This window comes from Gopherus flavomarginatus, chromosome 1, assembly GCF_025201925.1.
Source record: "Gopherus flavomarginatus isolate rGopFla2 chromosome 1, rGopFla2.mat.asm, whole genome shotgun sequence".
NCBI lineage: Eukaryota > Metazoa > Chordata > Testudines > Testudinidae > Gopherus > Gopherus flavomarginatus.
The window spans coordinates 101,273,075-101,296,091 of record NC_066617.1 but is presented as its reverse complement, the minus strand read 5'-3'; the positions used below and the strand labels follow the sequence as shown (position 1 = coordinate 101,296,091).

The window sequence follows — 23,017 nt, the reverse complement described above, 5'->3', positions numbered from 1 at the left end:
CTTAGGTACCAGGGTGTTAGGTGCCTTGTAATACAGATGATGATCATAAAAAGTAATAGGCATTTCCCCATAGCTGCTTTGTTGACATGTAAAAATGTGTAACCCAGGCATCCAGGCTGTAACAGGGGAGTTATGATGAAGCCCAAGACGTTGGGATGTATTACACAGCAGTTACTTAAGCTTCTCCTCATTATAATCCTTGTGGGAATTTCAAGTGGACTCATCAGCAACAAACCATTCAGAAAACCTGCATTAGACAGAAAGCAAATGCAGCTCAGCCCCATAAACAGTGCAGCTCATCACCATTCACAGCCACCAAAGAGTTAAAAACTCAAATTCCTGCTAAAACTGCCAAGAACTACAAGCCCGTCTCCCGTGTGGGTGGTGGCCGCAGCAGCTAAATCCACTCCCCAATGATTGGCTGGCCTAGCAACAAAAAAAACGGGGGGGGGAGGAAGAGATGGGTCCCCCTGCCCAGTAAACAACAACATGGCATCTGTTCAAATTTTCAGCTAAAATCTGTCAGACCGTTCTGTTCATTTTACCACAAGTCTCAGGAGACAGCAGCCTCTGACCTTTGTTAGAAAGAGAACTCTTGTCCTCTAATTACAGACGTCTTGAAAAACATAATCCAGCTGGCAATTAATGCGGAACAGAGAAATTTTTTTTTCCTATATCAAATTAGCTCAGCAGACCACACTCCAAGCACATTAAATGTACACACACACCTCAGCAAAATGGCAGCAGAATTACAGCACACTTTCACCTGCCACGTCACTCATACTAACAAAGCTTAACTGGACTGTTTTCAAAGACATTGCCTTTAAACGTCTTTCCTTCCACCTGCCATCCCCCAAGGACACTGTTGCTTGTGCCAGCACCTCTTGAGATCCATTGGGAAATCTAGGAGAGTTAAGCCAGGACATTGCCGATTAATCCACTAATGGAATGAATCAAGAGTGTCTACATACCTTCCCCCACCACACACACATCCAGAAGCCTCTGGGGAGCAGAATCCATCTGGTAAATGCCTGCTCCAGACAGACAGTGTTATCCGGACCTAGACCCTACTCTATGCTGAGAGCAACCCTCTCTTTTAGAAAGGGCATGAATATCCTCCATCCACTGTCCTTTCTTAAGGAGCATCTGTTTACTGACAGGAGAGAGGATTCTTAAATGCACCATCTTGCACCAGCAGAGTTGCTTGTTTACCGAGCAAGAAAAGTCAGCAGAATAGCAGTAGTTAGGAAATTCCCATTCACTTCATTCTCAGGGTAGTGCTGCAGCTTGAGGTGCAAAGGGAAAGGAGGAGGCATAAAGCAATTAATATACTGAGGGTAACATGTTGTCCACCTCCAGCAGTTCCCAATAGAGCGTGGGTAAAAGCAGGCAATAGAACTCCCTGGAGTCAGGAAAAACTGATGCTGAAGGTTGTTAGTCCAATTTTATTTGTGTAACAGGAGACTGGGGCTAGGGCTACATATGGTGAGAGGGAAGAATCCCTCTCCAAGTGGGCTAAAGAGGAAATTCTGGCCACTGAACCTTATGGGGGAGTTGTACAACTGAGCTGGTTTCTGGGGTTCACAGCCTGGGCCAGCTTATCCATGCATGGCAGAAGAAAGGCCTGTCACTGGAGTCCAGAGCTTCCTTCAGCCCTTAAGTATTAAGTCAGGCAAGGAAGAAACAGAAAGCTGCGGGACAGCTGTCTCAAAGAAATGACCCACCCAGCTGCCTGGCACCTGGATGGACACATCATATGTCAGCCACAGGAGACCTCCAGTATTACAATTAATAACACAGACAGAAGGGCTTTAGCCTTCAATCTGTCATGGCTGTCATGATATAGATGGAGACACCTGTTTTCAGACCACTGGAGAAGGGGTTGAGGAGTGGGAGCCTTGTTCCCTCTTCTATTCCTATAAATGGTGTGATAGATTATAGTAGGCTGATTGCAGTGGAGAAAGTAGCTGTCCTCTACAGAGTGGTCTCCAGGGAAACTAGGGTGGCTAGGGGCCTGAAGCGGGGATGTACCTAGATCAGATCAGATCAGGACTCTCCCATTACATATAAAACACTGAGTAGGCATGATGCTTGACAGCACACTCAAATATTCATAATGATAATGCAGGCTCAAAACCAACAGCATGCTACATTCAGAACAGCCCTGGTGCCCAACCAGCCTCTTTCCTACAAAAGGGTCAGTTATCTATTCCCAACATTTTTCAGCAAGACCCTCCTGTATTTCCCACTTTGTCCACCACCTTGGATGTATAGGATTTGGCAACCGGATAGAGACTGTTCCATGATTAAAACCTTTTCTTACATACCTTGCCAGCAAAAGTGCTCTCACAGCTCCTCAGATTAACTCTCGTAGTTCCAAAACGGATTGTATTTGGGGATGACAGACCCATTATTACCCTTAGGCCTGGTCTACACTGGGGCGGGGGAAGAGGGGGAGCGCGATGTAAGATACACAACTTCAGCTTCGGGAATAGCGTAGCTGAAGTCGACGTATCTTATTTTGACTTACCTCTCGTCTTCACGGTGTAGGATCGATGGCCATGGCTTCCCCGTCGACTCCGCTTCCACCGCTCGCCCTGGCGGAGTTCCGGAGTCGACAGGAGTACATTCGGGGATTGATATATTGTGTCTAGTCTGGGTGTACCCTTAGATTCACACACACAAGCCTGCATTGGGTTGTCCCTGCTCTGTGTGGAATCGTTCGTAACATTTTCCTCCCACCTCCAAAAATAAGATTTCTCTTGTCAAGATTAGCTTCCTACACATCCACAGAGCAGCACTAACTAAATGCTCACTAGATGCTAGTACACCTACTTTATCATACCTTTTCCCACTTCCTAATTGCTAACTCCTTCACGCAACCAGTCAGCTTCCACCCTCTACTTTCCATCTTCTCCCCAAACCTTACGACATTCCCGTTCCACAGCAGCAGTCACAAATTTGTGGTTGACACTGAGTACATTTCCCAGACCTGAAGAAGAGCTCTGTGTAAGCTCGAGAGCTTGGCTCTTTCACCGACAGAAGCTGGTCCAATAAAAGAGATTACCCACTCACACTATACCTCTAATATCCTGGGACTGACATAAACTACAACACTGCACACAACAAATGTGTAGTGACAGAAGAGTCTAAAAGACTCACTTAGAAAATGAGAATGGCTTTCAGGAGAGGAAGGAGGAATCTTTAAGCTCCTACACTTGGCTTTTCTGTACATTCATTCCGTAGACAGATCCAGCTCTGGAGTCTTGAATTGTTTCCACTTTAATATTTGGCATTTGCTATGCACTGGGTGCCCTCTTCTGGCAAAACACAGATACAGCCACATAGACCAGCTATCTCCTCCCACGTGGCACACAGCAGGCCCTTTATTGGTTCTGTTCAGTAACAGTTTTCCTAATCATGTAATGACATCAATCCCATATACAGGCAGAGGTGCCTCCTCTCCAAAACTCCTTTTCTTTGTGTGGTCTGGTGTGTGGCTCACATCAGAACTGGGGAATAATCTACTGCTGTGTGGTATTGCAGCATGCAATTTAAAAAAACGTTGCAGTCAGCTATGTGGTGGTTGCAGTGCTGTGTGCAGGTATTTATAGATACCCAGAGAGGAAATCTGTAAAGTGTCTTGGAATCTTTCAGAATTAAAAATGTTAAATAAATGTAAGATATTTAAGAGATTTTTTTTTTCAGTTCAGAAGATATCAAATGATAGGATAACTACAGACAAACAGGGAGCTGACAACTTCCCATCTCCCATGGGCAGGACCGGCGCTAGGGGTTTGAGCACCTTAGGCAGACAGCAATTTCGCAGCCCCGCGCGCTGGTCCCGCATCTCCAGTGGAGCTGCTGCAGTCGTGCCTGCGGGAGGTCCACGGAGCCCGGCGAGGAGCCGACCGTCCGCAGGCACGACTGCGGTAGCTCCACCAGAGCCGCGGACCAACGGACCCTCCGCAGGCACCACTGTGGCAGCTCTACCGGAGCTGCCTGCCGCCCCCTCCGGCAAAATGCCGCCCACCAATTATTCTAGGCGATTGTCTAGGCTGCCTAAATGGTAGCGCCGGCCCTGCCCATGGGATTTTGCTCCCCTCACTGAGTAGCGCTCTAAATAGCCCTAAGAAAAAATATCCCTACACAAGACAGACATTAAGTTTGCACAGTTTTAGTTCTGACCCCAGGAGCCTCAGACTGATCACCTTCTGTCAGCCTAGATTTCCCTGCTCTCAATTTGAGCTCTGTACTCCTAATCAGACCCCTTGTTTCTCACCTTCCTTGGGGGAAAGCGCCAAATCTCTCCAGCCACTGGCTGCATGGCTGCCCCTGCTCCTCTTGAGTCCTCTGGCCGTGACTCCAGGGCCGCATTCCGAAAGGGGCTTTAGAGCTGCAGGCCAGAGCCCCAGGGCCCCCTTAGCCCAGGGCCTTGCAGCCCCTAAAGCCCCTGCGTTCCGGGTGGCCCAGCCTGCCGGGGAAAGAGGGGAGCAGCTCCCAGAATCACGGCCACGGGAGCGGTGCCGCACTGCGCAGAGCCACCTGCACACCTCCTGCATCAAACAGGAGCTACCCCAGGTAAGTGCTCTGCACCTCGTGCCTGCCCCAGCCCTAAGCCTCGTCCCACACTCCCACCCTGAGCACTCTCCTGCACCCTAATTCCCTCCCAGACCCTGCACCCGCACTCTGAGCACTCTTCTTACTCTTTTCTTCCAAAACGTCATCCTTTATGTTGCTTTAAACTCCTTCCAATCGGTCAATATCTTACTGATACTGAGGTGCACAGACCTGGACATATTAAGTCACATGTATCAGAGATGTCTCAAGGAGGTCTTTTCCCTTCCTACTCTGTTAAAAGTCGCTATGTATGCACTCTTCAGTTAAACTCGTTTGTTGTTGCGACCATGCTACATTTTAATCTCATGTCTATCACACTGGTCAATATCACTCCTCAATATCTTTCACCATGACTGCTTCCCAGATTCTCCCTTCCTTTAAATTTCTGTTTCAGATTATTTTTGCCCAGATATTTATCTTGCAGTTTTCTGAACAGAATCTCTGTATTTTCTGCAAGAAGTTGCATGTTAGGTCAATAACAGAATGTATTATTGGGCCTATCTAGTACCAAGTACAAACATTTTACTCCTTGCTGACAAAGAGCTGGAAAAGTAGTGAAGTAGAAGGTTTTAGCACTCTAACCTCAACATCTGATCTTATGTGCAGGAGAGGATTTTATTGCAGAATAACTACATGCCTACATGAAGTTAGTCAGGAATAGCTATTCCAGAATAATTCCCTGTGTAGACAAACCCTAAGGCCATGTCTACATCTAAAATTTTGCAGCGCTGGTTGTTACAGCTGTATTAGTACAGCTGTATAGGGCCAGCGCTGCAGAGTGGCCACACTTACAGCAACCAGCGCTGCAAGTGGTGTTAGATGTGGCCACACTGCAGCGCTGTTGGGCGGCTTCAAGGGGGGTTCGGGGAACGCGAGAGCAAACCGGGAAAGGAGACCAGCTTCACCGCGGTTTGCTCTCGCGTTCCCCGAACCACCCTACAAACCGCAGGGAAGGAGACCTGCTTGTTTGGGGAACGCGAGAGCAAACCGCGGCGAAGCTGGTCTCCTTTCCCGGTTTGCTCTTGCGTTCCCCGAACCACCCTGCAAACCGCAGGGAAGGAGACCTGCTTGCTCGGGGGTTCAGGGAACGCGAGAGCAAACCGGGAAAGGAGACCAGCTTGATTACCAGAGGCTTCCTCAGGTATGCTGGGATACCTGCTTATTCCACGGAGGTCAAGAAAAGCGCTGGTAAGTGTCTATACTTGATTACCAGCGCTGGATCACCAGCGCTGGATCCTCTACACCCGAGACAAAACGGGAGTACGGCCAGCGCTGCAAACAGGGAGTTGCAGCGCTGGTGGTGCCCTGCAGATGTGTACACCTCCTAAGTTGCAGCGCTGTAACTCCCTCACCAGCGCTGCAACTTTCTGATGTAGACAAGCCCTGAGACTGTAAGCTCTTTGCTCTGTGTTTGTTCAGAGCCTAGCACAATAGAATCCTAGACTATTACTGGGGCTCCTAAGCACTGTCATGATAGACAGACAAGACAGATGAGGCAGAACTCTTCCCCATGTAGACACTCTGAATCACAGATAGAGATTTTCTTGCCACAGTAAGTGTTCTTAAAAAAAGGGTAACACGCAATGTGGAATCCCAGTTCATGCTGCTACACTTCCCCGCTCCTGCAAAGGGAACAGGACAACCAAGGTTCAGGAAACAGACCCACATCAAACCAGTCAGACGGCAATGGGGAGACCCTGCTAGCTGCCCCCTTTCCCAAATGAAGAAGGCATGAAGATGCTGTAGACAGCAGAGAGAGAGACAGACACACACACACACCCTAGAAGCGGTAGAGTATCTGTGAGGCGATTACACCAGGAAGCTTGGCTGCTCTGCAGTACACTTCCATGGGGAGAGGCAGCAAACTCATTACATTTCATCACTAAAGAGACTTCTTGCCAAATTCCACACATCAGAAGGGAATGGGAGGAGGCGGAAGGGCTGTGCTGAGCCTATAAGAACCAGGCACAGATCTGTGAATTTTCCAGTTGCCAGAAAGGGATCAAGCAGCACAAAAGACTGCCTGTTTTCAAAGCTTCTGCCAGTGACGCATGGCTCATCCAGACCAGTTCACAACCATGAGTAGGAGCAAACACACAAATCTTTATGACTAAGTTGCTCAGGAAACCTAATATACATTTTAAAGCAATAAGTGAATAAGAATGCAAGAGGCCAGTGGCTCAGTTGGAAATGGATTAGATCAGTGGTTCCCAAAATGGGATTCCCGGATCCCTGGAGGTCTGCCATGGGTTATGCGGGGTCTGTCCCTGAAACAAGGCTGGAACATGTTGGAACAGCGTTCAAGCACTTTTGCTGCATGGAGGGCACCATTTTGTTCTCAAAATAACATCCTCTGCACAGAATGACCTCGCACATTCCAAGCGTGAGAGGTCAAGCTGGCAGGGGCACTCCCACTCTGGCAGTGGCTTTCCAGTAATACCAGAAACAAGAGACATATAGTCAGATACCAACGAGAAAAAAGAAGGAAAAATGTTTGGGAACCACTGGATTAGATAACTTGTACCTCGAGGCTGAAGCCAGATCAAAGGGGCAGTGACTGAAAGTTGCTACTAGCAGTTACCATATGCAGCCATACTACCTTGGACTATATTCTCATCTGCACTCATAAGAGGAGTAAGGTCAGACCTGGTAAGTATTTGGATGGGAAACCAGCAAGGGAAATTGTGCTACTGCATGAAGTAGCAGTTGCCATGTGATAGATGGCACTTTCCCCTCCAAATTAGTATGATGTTAGAACTCTGTATTACTGGAGGTGCAATCTTTTAAATGAGGCTCCAAGCTAACATTCTAAACCCTAGCCTTTTATGGTAGCTGAAGATCACTTTTGTGGCCCAATTTGTGCAATTACATTCTACCGGCAGAATATGGCACATAGCAATGCTACTAAGCAGTCTGGAACAGAATGAGGAACAGTACCATATTCAAATTACACTGGGGAAAGGGCACACTTCACCCCAGAATTAGCTGAAGCAAATTCCAGATATTGTTTATAAAGCACTTTGGCCTGAAAAGCACTACAGAAATAGGGAACAGGGAAACTGACGGGCAGAGACATAACAGAATAACTATCTGGAAGTAACTGGAGTAATCATTCTGGAATAAAGTCACATTTATTCCAGAACAAAGTGTCCACACAGGGGAGTTATTCCACTATAGCAATGAAGGTCAATTTTGTTGTGTAGACATGCTATAGTATCTAAGAGGTGTTTGGCAGGACTCATGAAATGAGCTCTGGAAGTCTCAGTTCAGTGCCTAAAGGGCAGGTATTTATACCACAGAAACCACCACAACTGGTCCCTTTGCTGGGAGACTCAGCAGAGGGGCTAGGGCTGAAAGGCGCATAGAGAAGCAGTTCTAAAACTGGGGTACACGAGCAGGGCTGGATAAAGGCAGGGGCTTTAGGGGCTGCAGCCCAGGGCCCCAGCAAAAATAAATCACAGGCAGCAATCTCTGGGCCATTAAAAATGGTGCTAGGGTACGTCTGCATGCCAATGCCCCATGCCGCTCCCAGAAGCAGCTGCCTGCCGGCACATCTCTGAGGCTCCTGGTGCGGGAAGGCAGCTCCGCGCACTGCCCCCGCCTCAAGCACTGTCTCCGCAGCTCTCATTGGCTAGTTCCCGGCCAATGGGAGCTACGAAGGTGGCGCTTGCGGGCATGGGCAGCGCACGGATACATGCTGTCCCCCTCCCGCCAGGGGCCGCAGAGACATGCTAGCACCCAGCTGCTTCTGGAAGCGGCGTGGGGCCATGGTATGCAGGCAGCCTGCCTGAGCCCTGATGCACCACCGGCCAGGAACTGCCTGTGGTAAGCGCCTCCCAGCCAGAGCCTGCACCTGGCACCCCCTCCTCCATCCCAACCCCGTGCCTCAGATCAGAATCCCCCTCCTGCACCCAAACTCCCTCCCAGACCCCACACTCCCTCCTGCACCCTAATCCCCTGCCCCTGCCCCCTCCTGCACCAAACTCCCTTCTAGGAAAAAGACATGTATAGGGGCCCCACAAAATCTAATAGCCCCAGGCCAACAAGACAGTTAATCAGGCCCTATCCACGAGTCATGTCCAGCTCCAGGGGGTCTACAAGTCATGTCCAGGGCCATCGGCCCTGCTGATCAACTCCTCCCTCTCCCTCCCAGTGCCTCCTGCACGCTGTGGAACAGCTATTCAGTGGCGTGCAGGAGGTGCTGGGAGCGAGGGGGAGGAGCAGGGATGGAGCACACTCGGGGGAGGGGGCGAAAAGAGGCAGGAAAGGAGGCACGGGATGGAGAGAAGGCAGGAAGAGGTGGGGCGGGGCCTGAGGCTGAGCGGGGGTTGAGCACCCCCGGGGAAAACTAGAAGCCAGCTTTTAAATCAAAACGGGGGTCTTTGGATTGCTAAAGTTTGACAACCACTGGCATAGAGAATGAATTCCCTTTACTCATGCATGTGGTTCCCCTTCAGATAAACGATGAGGCACAACCATTAAGGACGTTTGTATTGCCACTACCTCTGCTGTTCTTTTCTGGACTGGGTGACTTTCATGTCTTTGGGCGACTGCACCAGTCACCCAAAGAACAAACCTACAATTCCTAGGAAACCTCACAGCCCTGCCCACCATGCTCCCCATCCTCACAGCAATAGCTCAAACACAGCCCCAACATAGTGCTGTATGCTGCAACAGAAGCTTTTCCTTTTTCCCTTCAAACAAATAAAGCTCTATCCAGTCCTGTGCCCTGGAGCCACACACACTCACCTACTCCTGTTGCTTCCATCATATCAAGCATAGGTAACTGCTCTGGCAGGAAAGGCCAGCAAGACTGCAATGAAGCAAAGCACAGGGAGACCACAGGAGCAGCCCAGAGATTTAGCCATCATAAGCCAGAATGTAATATACTTGGCTGGTATTACTGAGATTGTGACAAATATGGCCTCCATAGGAATCCCTATTCTAATTTATTCAGTGCTGCACCTGATGACAGTAAAAGAGTTAAATACTTGGAGAGGAATTAGGATACACTCTGTACCATAGACCTGAGTATTCTCACATTGCATCAGTGAGTATGTCTACACTGCAATGTAAGCCCAGGCTTGAGCCTGGCTAACGCCCCTTGCGTCTACACTGCAATTGCGCTAATCCAGGGCTCAGACCCAGGGTCCAAGATCAGGTCAAGCCAGGACCCAGGGTCCAAGCCCTATTGCTCTGCAGTGTAGTTGCAGGTCCGCTTGACTTACGTACTGGGAGTCAGCCAGAAGTAATCCACAATTCCATAGGAAATCTTCCTTAATCCTCTCTATCCCAACAACCTGCAATCCACTCTGTTGAAAACAGAAACGCTTCCCACATATACCTTGGCAAACGGCAGCAGTTTAGGTCAGCGTTAATCCATTCTGGTCTGATCACTGATCTGCAAACAAACTCCTAGGTTTGCAATGGAGAGCGAAACGATCAAGCCTTTTGTAAAGTGAGCGGCTTCCTGGTAACATGGGGGGGGAGGGGAGGAGTAAAGTTTTCCCACAGTGCACTGCATTTCTAGGGCCACATTTTGGGGACTAGGGACTCTGTGATATAGTTACTTTGACTAAGGTCTGCACACTGCAGTGTGGATGCCAGAATCCTGGGTTCAAACAATGATCAGAAAATTATTAATCTAGGGTTTAAAATACAATGTAGATGCTCAAGCTCAGGGTTCCCAGACACAGGTCAGCTGACTCCAATCCCACTAACCTTGGGCTTACACTGCAGCACACACTTACCCAGTAAGGCCTTGAACAGTTACCTGGAAGGGAGGAAGAAGAAAAGGGGACAAAACTTAAACAAATCAAGAATGTATGGATAAGGTTTATCCACTAGATGGTGTAAAGACAACAGTGAAAGGCTTGCAGAGGTCAATTAATGGCACTTAAAATTTAAAGGAGTGAAAAAGGCATACAGGAAGCAATGGAAGAAAAGTTGAGTTCTCTTGGAGCACTTTTATCCGGAAAGTAAATTTCAGTTTTGCCATTTCTGCTAAAAAAAATGACTTGGTAAGAAAACAGCACAGTTCTTGGAGAGAAATAAATGTGACATGTCAGAAAAGAGTTAGCTATGCAGCTTTTAAACACTACTACATAAAGGTATTTAGGCACCTAACTACGATCTACAAAACTCCTGCCTGGCTGTTGCTGAACCCTGTATCACAAAAGTTTATGCCCAAATAAATCTGTTAGTCTTTAAGGTGCCATCAGACTCCTCGTTGTTTTTGTGAACTCTACAGGAACCTAAACTCTTTTGCACCTAAGTTTTTGAAGTAAAAGTTCAGCATTGCAATACCTAAATCCCTCTGCAGTTTCAAGCCTAAATCACCCGTTCAAATCCAGCTCAGTCACAGAGCGGGGAGAAATCTCATTCAACAGACCAAATTCCTGTTTCTGCATCTCATAATTACTTTAGCACAGAGCCTGAATTACTAAACATAACTTCCCTCACCCTGAACTGCAAAGAACCAGGTGATAGATTGTAGCCACAGGCTGGGTCTGGCATTGTAGAGATGGCAGTGTGCAGAGGACTTTGCTCTCTGCTGCTATCAGATTAGAGGTTCCCAATCAGATTAGTAAAAGCTTGAAATAACATTAGTGAAAGCCCGGTCTGAATTTCATCTGCCTCAGAGCCAAAAGTGAGACTAGGAGTATGTCGACACTACAGGATTATTCCGATTTTACATAAACCGATTTTGTAAAACAGATTGTATAAAGTTGAGTGCATGCAGCCACACAAAGCACATTAATTCGGCGGTGTGCATCCATGTACCGAGGCTAGCATCGATTTCCAGAGCGTTGCACTGTGGGTAGCTATCCCATAGCTATCCCATAGTTCCCGCAGTCTCCCTCGCCCATTGGAATTCTGGGTTGAGATCCCAACGCAAAAAACAGTGTTGTGGGTGATTTTGGGTAAACGTCGTCACTCAATCCTTCCTCCGTGAAAGCAACGGCAGACAATCATTTCGCGCCCTTTTTCCCTGGATTGCCCTGGCAGACGCCATAGCATGGCAACCATGCAGCCCGTTTAGCCTTTTGTCACTGTCACCGTATGTGTACTGGATGCCGCTGACAGAGGCGGTACTGCAGTGCTACACAGCAGCATTCATTTGCCTTTCCAAAGTAGCAGAGACGGTTACCATCCCTATTGCACCGTCTGCCATGCCATTGTAAATTGGCGATGAGATGACTGTTATCAGTCGTTCTGTACCATCTGCTGCTGTCATGGGTGCTCCTGGCTGGTCTCGCTGAGGTCGGCCGGGAGCACATGGATAAAAATGGGAATGACTCCCCAGGTCATTCCCTCCTTCATGTTTTGTCTAAAAATAGAGTCAGTCCTGCCTAGAATATGGGGCAAGTGTACTAGAGAACCAGAGAGCACAGCCACTCCATGTCAGAGCCCCAGAGATCCCGCAGAAATGATGAGCTGCATGCCATTCTAGGGGGTGCCCCTGCAACAACTCCACCCGTTACTTCCCTCCTCCCCCAACCCTCCTGGGCTACCGTGGCAGTGTCCCCCCATTTGTGTGATCAAGTAATAAAGAATGCAGAAACAAGAAACACTGACTTTTTTTAGTGAGATAAAATGAGAGGGAGGAAGCCTCCAGCTACTATGATAGTCCAGGCAGGACATTAAAGGGGTGGGGGGGGGGGAGAGGAGCCCAGCCTCCCGCTGCTATGACAGTGCAGACAGTAAAGAATTTAGACATGAAAGGGGGGGGGGGGGCTGATGGAGCTCAGCCCCCAGTTGCTATGATGAAGACGGATACCGGCCGTTCTGTACCATCAGCCAGGAATGACCATCATTCCCATTTTTACCGAAGCCAGCCAGGAGCACTCACAGGCTGATGATGACGATGGATAGCAGTCATATTGTATGCTCTGCACCGGGAAGGGGATGCTGGTGTTCAGCGCTGCAGCACCTCGTCTACCAGCAGCACGCAGTAGACATAGGGTGACACTGAAAAGAGGCGAGAAACATTTTTTTTCCCCTTTTCTTTGGGGGGCGAGGGGGAGGGTGTAAATAGACGACATATACCCTGAAACACCTGGGAAAATGTTTTTGACCCTTCAGGCATTGGGAGCTCAGCCAAGAATGCAAATGCTTTTCGGAGACTGCGGGGACTGTGGGATAGCTGGAGTCCTCAGTACCCCATCCCTCCCTCCATGAGCGTCCATTTGATTCTTTGACTTTCTGTTACGCTTGTCACACAGCACTGTGCTGTGGCCTCTGTCTATCATAGCCTGGAGATTTATTCAAATGCTTTATCATTTCGTCTTCTGTAACGGAGCTATGATAGAACAGATTTGTCTGCCCATACATGGTGTCAAGTATCAGAGGGGCAGCCGTGTTAGTCTGGATCTGTAAAAGAAGCAAAGAATCCTGTAGCACCTTATAGACTAATAGACGTTTTAGAGCATGAGCTTTCGTGGGTGAATACCCATTTGGTCAGATGCATGTAGTGGAAATTTCCAGGGGCAGGTATATATATGCAAGCAAGCTAGAGATAATGAGGTTAGTTCAATCAGGGAGGATGAGGCCCTGTTCTAGCAGTTGAGGTGCGAAAGCCAAGGGAGGAGAAACTGGTTTTGTAGTTGGCAAGCCATTCACAGTCTTTGTTTAATCCTGAGCTGATGGTGTCAAATTTGCCGATGAACTGAAGCTCAGCAGTTTCTCTTTGAAGTCTGGTCCTGAAGTTTTTTTGCTGCAGGATGGCCACCTTAAGGTCTGCTATAGTGTGGCCAGGGAGGTTGAAGTGTTCTCCTACAGGTTTTTGTATATTGCCATTCCTAATATCTGACTTGTGTCCATTTATCCTTTTCTGTAGAGACTGTCCAGTTTGGCCAATGTACATAGCACAGGGGCACTGCCAGCATACGATGACGTATATTACATTGGTGGACGTGCAGGTGAATGAACCGGTGATGGTGTGGCTAATCTGGTTAGGTCCTGTGATGGTGTTGCTGGTGTAGATATGTGGGCAGAGTTGGCATCGAGGTTTGTTGCATGGATTGGTTCCTGAGCTAGAGTTACTATGGTGCGGTGTGCAGTTACTAGTGAGAATATGCTTCAGGTTGGCAGGTTGTCTGTGGGCGAAGACTGGCCTGCCACCCAAGGCCTGTGAAAGTGTGGGATCATTGTCCAGGATGGGTTGTAGATGCCTGATGAAATCCACATGGACTCCTCCTGAGGGTGGAAATGACAGTCTGGACCTATACATTGAATGCTTCCACCAATGTGCACAGGCAGAAATTGTGGAAAAACAACATCGCTTGCCTCATAACCTAAGTCATGCAGAACGCAATGCCATCCACAGCCTCAGAAACCACCCTAACATTATAATCGAAGATGCTGACAAAGGAGGTGCTGTTGTCATCATGAACAGGTCCGACTACCAAATGAAGGCTGCCAGACAACTCTCCAATACCAAATTCTACAGGCCACTTCCCTCAGATCCCACTGAGGAATACACTAAGGAACTGCACCATCTACTCAGGACATTCCCTACACTAACACCAGAACAAATCAACATACTCTTAGAGCCCCGACCAGAGTTATTCTATCTGCTACCCAAGATCCACAAACCCGGAAATCCTGGACGCTCCATCATCTCGGGTATTGGCACTCTCACTGAAGGACTGCCTGGATATGTGGACTCTCTACTCAGACCCTATGCCACCAGCACTCCCAGCTATCTCCGTGACACCACTGATTTCCTGAGGAAACTACAATGCATTGGTGACCTTCCAGAAAACACCATCCTAGCCACCATGGATGTAGAGGCTCTCTACACAAACATCCCACACACAGATGGAATACAAGCTGTCAGGAACAGTATCCCTGATGATGCCACAGCACAACTGGTGGCTGAGCTCTGTGCCTTTATTCTCACACACAACTATTTCAAATTTGATGACAATATATATCCCCAGATCAGTGGCACCGCTATGGGCACCCGCATGGCCCCACAATATGCCAATATTTTTATGGCCGACCTGGAACAACGCTTTCTCAGATCTCGTCCACTCACGCCCCTTCTCTACCTATGCTACATTGATGACATCTTCATCATCTGGACCCATGGGAAGGAGACTCTGGAAAAATTCCACCACAATTTCAACAGCTTCCACCCCACCATCAACCTCAGCCTGGACCAGTCTACATGGGAGGTCCACTTCCTAGACACCACGGTGCAAATAAGTGATGGTCACATTAACACCACCCTATACTGAAAACCTACCGACCCCTATGCCTACCTTCATGTCTCCAGCTTCCATCCCAGGCACACCACACAATATATTGCCGACAGCTAAGCACTGAGGTACAACCGCATCTGCTCTCACACCTCAGACAGAGACCAACACCTACAAAATCTCCACCAAGCATTCTCAAAGCTACAATACCCGCATGAGGAAATAAGGAAACAGATCAACAGAGCCAGACGTGTACCCAGAAGCCTCCTACTGCAAGACAAACCCAAGAAAGAAACCAACAGGACTCCACTGGCCATCACATACAGTTCCTAGCTAAAACCCCTCCAACGCATCATCAGGGATCTACAACCCATCCTGGACAATGATCCCACACTTTCACAAGCCTTGGGTGGCAGGCCAGTCCTCGCCCACAGACAGCCTGCTAACCGGAAGCATACTCTCACCAGTAACTGCACACAGCACCATAGTAACTCTAGCTCAGGAACCAATTCATGCAACAAACCTCGAAGCCAACTCTGCCCACATATCTACACCAGCGACACCATCACAGGACCTAACCAGATCAGCCACACCATCGCCGGTTCATTCACCTGCATGTCCAACAATGTAATATATGTCATCGTATGCCAGCATTGCCCCTCTGCTGTGTACATCGGCCAAACTGGACAGTCTCTATGGAAAAGGATAAATGGACACAAGTCAGATATTAGGAATGGCAATATACAAAAACCTGTAGGAGAACACTTCAACCTCCCTGGCCACACTATAGCAGACCTTAAGGTGGCCATCCTGCAGCAAAAAAACTTCAGGACCAGACTTCAAAGAGAAACTGCTGAGCTTCAGTTCATTGGCAAATTTGACACCATCAGCTCAGGATTAAACAAAGACTGTGAATGGCTTGCCAACTACAAAACCAGTTTCTCCTCCCTTGGCTTTCGCACCTCAACTGCTAGAACAGGGCCTCATCCTCCCTGATTGAACTAACCTCATTATCTCTAGCTTGCTTGCATATATATACCTGCCCCTGGAAATTTCCATTACATGCATCTGACCAAGTGGGTATTCACCCACGAAAGCTCATGCTCCAAAACGTCTGTTAGTCTATAATGTGCTACAGGATTCTTTGCTGCCTCTGCCCATACAGCGATCAGATCCAGTATCTCCCGTACGGTCCATGCTGGAGCTCTTTTTGGATTTGGGACTGCATCGCCACCTGTGCTGATCAGAGCTCCAAGCTGGGCAAACAGGAAATGAAATTCAAAAGTTTATGGGGCTTTTCCTGTCTACCTGGCCAGTGCATCCGAGTTCAGATTGCTTTCCAGAGCGGTCACAATGGTGCACTGTGGGATACCGCCCAGAGGCCAATACCGTCGATTTGCAGCCACACTAAACCTAATCCGACATGGCAATACCGATTTCAGCGCTACTTCTCTCGTTGGGGAGGAGTACAGAAATCGGTTTAAAGAGCCCTTTATATCGATATAAAGGGCCTCGTCGTGTGGATGGGTGCAGGGTTAAATTGGTTTAACGCTGCTAAATTTGGTTTAAACGCGTAGTGTAGACCAGGCCTAAGAAAAAACCCTAACAGATCAAGAAATAGCAAAGAGCAAATATGGAAGGAAAATCATTTTACAGAGAGATTTACTAAAGTGAAAACATGACGGCTAAAAATTGAGGTTGCTTGGCCTGCCAGAAAACCTCCATGAAGTAACTTGCCATCTGAAATGCCTATACACACTGGCTAGTATGTTGATACCTGTGCTCACCTTCATGGAGGAGCCACGATTGTGCTACGTAGAGTTGCCAGCACGTACTCTGGCCGATCCATTGGCTCCCGTGCCCACCTGGAGTGTCCTCATGATCTATCAGGGTACAGAGGCCATAGCAGGGCCTATGATTAAGTGATGCTGTTTGTTCACAATTTCAGCCTGTTCATAGTGTCCATAGCCTCACAGGGTATACGGTATTTGCACCTAGTTCACATTTTTTGTTTGTCCCAATGGATCCTTTGAATAATTCTATCCTGCACAATGGGGATTTGCATATGCCTCATGAGAGCCAAGGATTAGTTTCACAGTTGTCAACCACATGGTATAGTCTCGCCAACCTCTCTCCCAAGCTGCTGCCAGACTTACTCTGGGCCCAAGCTACAATGAACACTATCCTCCTTTGGGTAAAAGTTCTTGAGGAAGTTCTTCGATTTGAGTCTGATTATTTATTCAATAACTCATTTTAATTTGTTGCATGATTGATTTTCTGTTCTTGTTTTGTTGGTGCATCACTTGCCTTAAAAAAACCCCCAGCCACTGTGAAACTTACTACATTTCACTAATATATTTAATGTTGTATTTCCATTACTATTACCGTTGTCTTCTCCCTTCCCGCCCCACCCCTTGTGTTCTATATCCACTGTCACACCCTGACCTTATTTAGATTATAAGCATGTTGGAGCAGAGGCACTCATCCTGCATTTGTACAGTGCATAGCACATCGGATCTCCGTCTTGACTGGGGCATCTGGGAGCTACTGTCTTATAAATAAAATAATAATGCAGTTAAGAGATGGATTTGATTGCCAGGGCACCCGTCAGGAAAGTGTGTACAATAGGGCATATGCATGCCTAGACTGGCTGCTGAACAGCAATTGACTTTGGTCCTTTGTTTTTCAGATAAATCAACACAAGGTTTAAACATGTTCATGTAACAAACGCTGTAGTTTGTATTTTATTTTTGTCTCTATTGCTGTCCCTGGGTGCAGAGTGAGGGAGAACATTCAAGACTGTTCATATAGAGTCCCAGGTGCTGTCAGGATGGCCTTGAATGGCAGGAGTTGGAAGACAGGATGGAGCATAGCTGAGAGCAGATGAGTACCAATGCAAGTGTTCTCAGCCCCACACGCAACCAAAAGAAGAGTTGCATGATGGATGACAGAGCCAGCATTCTGAATGGTCAAATCTAATACTAAATGGTGGGGCCAGGAGCATTGTAACACTGCACTGGCAGAACTAACTCAGCCATTGTAGCTATAACACTTACATTTTCTGTCCATGGCTCTACAATAATGTAGAGAAACCCAGTGTAGGATTCAATAGTGGCAAGGCTTGTAATCGTACTTGCTCTCAGCCAGGGTCTTGATAGTTAAAATAAGGCATACACATGGCTGCAATGCCAAAATACTGTAGCGCAGACGAGGCTTTTCTTTTTGCAGCATAGCTGGGAATCTCCTAACTGGTATGGCTGGTCCACCTGCTTTTTCCAGCACTATGTGCAGTAGGAGATCACAGACTATGCTGCACCACAGTCTCTGGTGCATCACCCAATATGCCCTTGCTCTGGTCACCAAACCCAATCCCCTCACCCCCACGGAACCACTATGGAATAATTTTCCAAATTCCCTGGAAATGCACAGATACAAACAGTTCAGCATCATGGCAAGCATGGATACAAATTCATCACATGAATGTGGTGTCCCAACAACAGGGTTAGGGAGGGAGGGAGGTTTGTTTGAGGGAGAGGGGGTTAGTGCAACACAACTGTGTTTGTTGAAAGAAAACTAGAGCATGTGACACTGGATACAAACATAGCTGCACTTCTACTGAGCACGTGTCCATACTCCTTGCTTAGGTCCCTCACAAATCTCCATAAAATTCAATTCCAGAGTTAGAATAAAGGTTTCAGACGAGCTTCAGGACTTCTTCCTGGACAATGTTGACTTGTAAGCTGCAACAGGCAAAGGGTGACAAATAGCCTCACAATGGAAAGGTAGAAAGATAATTTATGATGGCCCTCGCCTCCCTTGCTCTACACAGCCTCATCATCAGCCGGCGTTTCCTACCTTCTGTGGAGTGGGAAGGGGATGTTGCGACGGCTTCAATAGACCGAACCATATCAAGTTTACTACTTTAAAATCAAAATATCCTCAGTTGGCGGATGGGGCATGGGTCCTGCAGGACTCAAAAAGCACCAAGGCAAATTCATAAGAGCTAGAAGCAACCCATCCTGGCCACATTGTTCTACGCTCCAGCAGCACTGCAAGGGAGGATACCTCTTAGCCAAAAACTGTGTTTCATCTCTCCTCAGCTGCTAGAGTTACAGCAATAAGAACAAAACAGACCAAAAAGTGTTCATGGACTGAACATCTACACTGAGTAAAACTGAGGAGACAGAGTTGGTATTTGGGATTTAGATCTGAAGTCCAGTTCAAAGAATAGCCACGGATGAGGAAATTTTTTAATGAGAACCGGAGGGATCACATTCAACTCCTCATCATGCATGCAGCCACATTCCATATGTGGCATGGCCAAAAAATGTGTTTAATTTACTGTATACCTCCTTAAGCGTTCAACCAGTGAAATAAAACCGTCCTCATTCCAAAACAAACAGTGTTAGGAAGCCATCTGCCAGAACATCCACAAGCAGATACACACACACACAGTTTACTGTAATTGGACTCTTACTTGATTGTCCCTCGCAGGGTATCCATGATAACCTGAGGTCAGAGGCTCATTCTACAAGAGAACAGAAAAGGTGAATGCAATGATTGTAAGGAACAGAAACAAGGGGTTATAAGCCTACCCAAGTCCAAGTGGACAGAAGAAGCTGCAATGATTTGAGGAAAAAGGGACAATTAACATTAAAATTTCCTACTGACATCCTATTTTCTATGTGAGTCAATGCATCTAAATCAGACTAGTTTGAAACTACATATTCCAGAGTGCATGGAAGAAGAAAATACAAGCATGAAATAATCATAAGCTATTCCTACTTCATCTCCTGTGCGATGTGTCTATAGTTACTGCTATTTTTCACAGGACGTTTTTTTTTTTTTTTTTTTTTAAATGTCTTTTTCCATTGTGGAGATAGAACAATTACAGTGTAAACATCTGTGCGCTGCTGCCCAGTTAACCCAGTCCTGGAGAAAACTTTCTCCATCTAAACAATGGCAGCAAAGGCGTGAACTCCTTCCTGCAAACCATGCAACACTATGACACGTGAACATAATGTTAGACAGTTACAGTTTAAATTACAACCTCACCAAAGTTGGGCAAAAATATTTCACACACTCCCCAAAAGAAGTAATATTCTAGCTTCTCATCCCTCACCTCCAAATGCTTTCATTGCTCATGCTACTTCCTACCTCGGCAATTCTGTCACATTGCCTTGACTAGAAGGATATGCGAGTTTTCTCCATCCTATTCATCCTTGGAATTTCTTATGATTTCCCAGCCTCTCCCCTATTCTAGCAATTACAGCGGAGATGAAGTGAACATATCAATGCTGTTTGTTTTTTTTATCTTCCTGGAGATAGGAAGAGAATCTCTCCCACATTTGCAAATTCAAATCGGGGGAGAAATTAGGCAGTTTCACCATACAGATACCCCTTTTCTTTGACAAGGTTAGGGTAGGGAGTGAGTAAAACTGAATAGGATTGCTTCAGTTTCATTCATTCTGCTGCTGCTCCCTTCTCCAGGGCAGATGGGGGAAGAGTTGTATGCAAAAGTTATAAAACGCTGGTGATGAAGAAAGTAGCAATCCCACACTCCTGCACAGTTTGTTTTTGAACTGCTGCTACACACAGCAGTAGGTATTGTTTGGCAAGGGGGTCGTTCTGGAGTCTTAAGTTCTGCATGTTATCCCAGATGTTTATTCCTCAGTGAAAAACTAGGCAAAGCTGACCAGACCCAAATTGTTGAAAGCAAATCTGTGCCAAGACTGCTGTTTCTGCCAGTAGCTGAATTGTTGGAAACAGCTGGAAGTTAGATAGAGAGACTTTGTAAAGACAACTGCTTCATGGCAGAAGGTACTGTATTACTTCCATTACACATCATGACTATCATTACTATTTTAGTATCAGAAGGGTAGCCATGTTAGTCTGGACCTGTAAAAGCAGCAAAGAATCCTGTAGCACCTTATAGACTAACAGACGTTTTGGAGCATGAGCTTTCATGGGTGAATACCCACTTCGTCGGATGCATGTAGTGGAAATTTCCAGGGGCAGGTATATATATGCAAGCAAGCAGAGATAATGAGATTAGTTCAATCAGGGAGGATGAGGCCCAATTCTAGCTGTTGGAGGTGTGAAAACAAAGGGAGGAGAAATTGGTTTTGTAGTTGGCAAGCCATTCACAGTCTTTGTTTAATCCTGAGCTGATGGTGTCAAATTTGCCGATGAACTGAAGCTCAGCAGTTTCTCTTTGAAGTCTAGTCCTGAAGTTTTTTTGCTGCAGGATGGCCACCTTAAGGTCTGCTATAGTGTGGCCAGGGAGGTTGAAGCGTTCTCCTACAGGTTTTTGTATATTGCCATTCCTAATATCTGACTTGTGTCCATTTATCCTTTTCCGTAGAGACTGTCCAGTTTGGCCGATGTACATAGCACAGAGGCATTGCTGGCATACGATGGTGTATATTACATTGGTGGACATGCAGGTGAATGAACCAGTGATGGTGTGGCTGATCTGGTTAGGTCCTGTGATGATGTCACTGGTGTAGATATGTGGGCAGAGTTGGCATCGAGGTTTGTTGCATGGCTCTTGTCCACTCACGCCCCTTCTCTACCTGCGCTACACTGATGACATCTTCATCATCTGGACCCATGGGAAGGAGACTCTGGAAAAATTCCATCACGATTTCAACAGCTTCCACCCCACCATCAACCTCAGCCTGGACCAATCTACATGGGAGGTCCACTTCCTAGGCACCACGGTGCAAATAAGTGATGGTCACATTAACACCATCCTATACCGAAAACCTACCGACCCCAATGCCTATCTTCATGCCTCCAGCTTCCATCCCAGGCACACCACACAATACATTGTCTACAGCCAAGCACTGAGGTACAACCGCATCTGCTCTAACCCCTCAGACAGAGACCAACACCTACAAAATCTCCACCAAGCATTCTCAAAACTACAGTACCCACACGAGGAAATAAGGAAACAGATCAAGAGAGCCAGACATGTACCCAGAAGCCTCTTACTGCAAGACAAACCCAAGAAAGAAACCAACAGGACTCCACTGGCCATTACATACAGTTCCTAGCTAAAACCCCTCCAACGCATCATCAGGGATCTACAACCCATCCTGGACAATGATCCCACACTTTCACAGGCCTTGGGTGGCAGGCCAGTCCTCGCCTACAGACAACCTGCTAACCGGAAGCATATTCTCACCAGTAACTGCACACAGCACCATAGTAACTCTAGCTCAGGAACCAATCCATGCAACAAACCTCGAAGCCAACTCTGCCCACATATCTACACCAGCGACACCATCACAGGACCTAACCAGATCAGCCACACCATCGCCGGTTCATTCACCTGCACGTCCAACAATGTAATATAAGCTATTGTATACCAGCAATGCCCCTCTGCTGTGTACATCGGCCAAACTGGACAGTCTCTACGGAAAAGGATAAATGGACACAAATCAGATATTAGGAATGGCAATATACAAAAACCTGTAGGAGAACACTTCAACCTCCCTGGCCACACTATAGCAGATCTTAAGGTGGCCATCCCGCAGCAAAAAAAACTTCAGGACCAGACTTCAAAGAGAAACTGCTGAGCTTCAGTTCATCTGCAAATTTGACACCATCAGCTCAGGATTAAACAAAGACTGTGAATGGCTTGCCAACTACAAAACCAATTTCTCCTCCCTTGGTTTTCACACCTCCAACTGCTAGAATAGGGCCTCATCCTCCCTGATTGAACTAACCTCATTATCTCTAGCTTGCTTGCATATATATACCTGCCCCTGGAAATTTCCACTACATGCATCCGACGAAGTGAGTATTCACCCACGAAAGCTCATGCTCCAAAACGTCTGTTAGTCTATAAGGTGCCACAAGATTCTTTGCTGCTATTACTATTTTAAATAAATAATTAATTGCGCTGTTGAACGACAATAGATTATCATTTATTTTAAATATTTTGGATGTTTTCCACATTTTAAAATATATTATTTTCAGTTACAACACAGAATACAAAGTGTACAGTGTTCACTTTATATTTATTTTTATTACAAATATTTGCACTGTAAAAAAATAATTTGTAATTTTCAATTCATCTCATACAAGTACCATAGTGCAATCTCTTTATCATGAAAATTGCCCTATAAATGTAGAATTATGTACAAAAAACCTGCATGCAAAAATAAAACAAATGTAAAACTTTA

The 23,017-nt window shown here is 46.8% G+C and overlaps 1 protein-coding gene across 20 annotated transcripts in view; it reads right to left on the bottom strand.

The window, feature by feature from the left end:
* The window catches only part of RBFOX2 (RNA binding fox-1 homolog 2), a 263,059-nt gene that overhangs the window by 183,574 nt on the left and 56,468 nt on the right, over window positions 1-23,017 (bottom strand). For 19 of the 20 annotated variants that reach the window (XM_050926928.1, XM_050926787.1, XM_050926909.1 and 16 more), the window contains exon 2: window positions 19,303-19,353. The exons of the other annotated variant lie outside the window; for it this stretch is intronic. In XM_050926928.1, the coding sequence (XP_050782885.1) occupies window positions 19,303-19,353 (51 nt within the window). The remainder of the gene's footprint in view (window positions 1-19,302; window positions 19,354-23,017) is intronic. 20 annotated transcript variants of the gene reach the window in all.